Here is a 2,500-nt window from a genome sequence, read left to right on the forward strand (position 1 = left end):
CGTATTTTTCAGTTACAATAATGGGGTTTTTACATTGCACAGTGTCTATTTCTCAGTAACTTTAAAAAATCTAAGCAAAAAAAAGTCAAACAAACAACTTTTATGTACAAATACGACCATCTACAGAATTTGGTCCGCCGGCATCTTTTAAAAAAAATTGCTTTGCAACACCCACAATCGTCGGACAACCATAAATGAAAACGAGTCCGTCGAGGCAACTGCGTGACCACGGAGTCGTAGAAGTATATTTCGGACTTAACACACTAGCACACAGCAGGCTCTCTCTCTCTCTCACACACACACACACACATTAGCGCACAGCAGGCTCTCTCTCTCTCTCTCTCTCACACACACACACACACACACACTAGCACACAGCAGGCTCTCTCTCACACACACACACACACACACACACACGAACACACTAGCACACAGCAGGCTCTCTCTCTCTCTCACACACACACACACTAACACACTAGCACACAGCAGGCTCTCTCTCCCACACACACACACACACACACACTCACACACAGACCTCTCTACAGGCAGTTTTTTTCAGAAAACACAGGACAGTCTACATATGTGTAACAGGACAGTCTACATGTGTGTAACAGGACAGTCTACATGTGTGTAACAGGACAGTCTACATGTGTGTGTGTGACATCAATCTACATGTCTACAGGGGAAATCATTGCAGACCCCTCACACCCTGGACATAATCTGTTCCAACTCCTCCCCTCTGGCAGGCGCTACAGATCTCTGTACACCAAAACCACCAGACACAGGAACAGTTTCTTCCCCTTGCCGTATTATATTTTATTATTATATTATATTTATTTATTTTATCCTAAACTGTTGTGTTATACTGCATATTTTCAGTTTAAGTACATTGAGACTTACTTAACAACAAAATACAGACAACTAAACTTGGCCAATAAACATGATTCTGATTCTGATGTGTGTAAGTGGAACTCCGTTCAGAACGTCAGGATACACTCCAGAGGCAGAGCTGCTGCCTGGAGCACACGGCACACACACACACACACACACACATCCGACACCCAGCCTGTAGCACACAGCACACCCGACACCCAGCCTGTGGTTCCTGCCTGCTGTCCGTCTGATCTATATTTGCGCGTTATTCATCTGTGTCTCAGACAGACAGACACACACACACACACTAGCCTACACATGTCTATATGCGCCGCCGCTTACTCAGTGAAGCCTTTCCACTTGAGGAAGTACTCCACTTTTCCGTCCATCACGCGCCTCCGGATGATCTTTTCCACCACGAACTCCTGCACGTGCTTAACGACGACGGTCGCCTCCTCCGGTCGCCGGTGCTTCACGTTCTGCTTCTTCCTCATGATGCCCTGAAAGGGAAGAAACACACACACACACACACTCAGAGCAGCCGCCAGAGCGGGATATTCCGCACTTATTGTACACCCTGTGAATAAGCGAGACATTTTTCCTGTTATTACTGTTATTATTCTTTGACAAAAAGTTTATTAGCATTATATATATATACAATCCGTTAAGAAAGTAACCTATGCAACAAACGACAGTGCATACGACTGTTGCACTGCAACAGCCCGGACATCTCCGTAGCCTTAAGGTGCTCCATCCTATTCCGAACTGAGTTAAGCGCGAAGGCCAATGACGTAACGCTAGCTACGTGCACAGAACACTAGAGTAAAGTTGGACTGGAGTTGGAGAGCATGAGTCTATGAGGAGGACCGGCTCGCGTGACAGCCGAGCCGACCGACCGACAGACAGAGAGATGCCACTCCGGTGGCCATCTTGATGCAGCGACCACCACGCGCATCAGATCGCTGCCAGGACATCTGTCCACCTGCCATGATCACAGGACAGGATCGCACTCGAGCAGAAACACTAAACAAGGACCGGTTCACCATCTCGGCACTTGACATATATCTGTCTGTTACTGATAGAAACTACGAGAAGAAAAACACACTTTCACGATAACTGGCAGTGATCCAGTTTGCCGCAGGACGTGTTGTCGCGTGCAGCGGGTACCACCGCCGACAGTCTGCTCATAAAATCGCTAAACTATTCCGTTATCGTATTCCAAGGTTATTACTGTACGCCTTAATAAAAGCTTTCAATGAGAACCCCTGTAGTGAATCAAATAAAATGCTAAACTACTATTACTGTGACGTGATGTCGCGTGTGCGATGTTGTGTTCTACCTTCCGTGCGTGCGCCGCTGTCTTTGTTGTGTTTACATAAGTTCATGAATGAGTTAAATTAAAATGGCCGATTGGGATCGGAGGAAGTGGTTTCCAAGGGAAAAGGTCAACTCGGGGAAAACCGCGGGCAGCCTTAAAGCGCCCCGCTCATCTCACTGTCACTGGCTGCTTCAGGAGCGCAGCCTCTCTACGCCAGCTCCGACTCCCGCAACAACACGGACATAAACACACACTCTCACAGATAGCCTGCACACACACACACACACACACACACCTGCTTGGGAAGGG

General features: G+C 47.4%; 1 protein-coding gene across 3 annotated transcripts in view; it reads right to left on the minus strand.

Moving 5' to 3' along the window:
- The window catches only part of cbx3b (chromobox homolog 3b), a 5,476-nt gene that overhangs the window by 2,820 nt on the left and 156 nt on the right, over window positions 1-2,500 (minus strand). Inside the window, exons 1-2 of one of the 3 annotated variants that reach the window (XM_031576160.2) lie at window positions 2,213-2,359; window positions 1,216-1,373 (exon numbers count right to left, since the gene is read on the minus strand). In XM_031576160.2, coding sequence (XP_031432020.1) covers window positions 1,216-1,367 — 152 coding nt within the window. In that variant the 5' untranslated portion in view covers window positions 1,368-1,373; window positions 2,213-2,359. The other 2 variants (XM_031576162.2, XM_031576164.2) reach the window with 2 other exon arrangements.

This window comes from Clupea harengus, chromosome 11, assembly GCF_900700415.2.
Source record: "Clupea harengus chromosome 11, Ch_v2.0.2, whole genome shotgun sequence".
Classification (NCBI taxonomy): Eukaryota; Metazoa; Chordata; class Actinopteri; order Clupeiformes; family Clupeidae; genus Clupea; species Clupea harengus.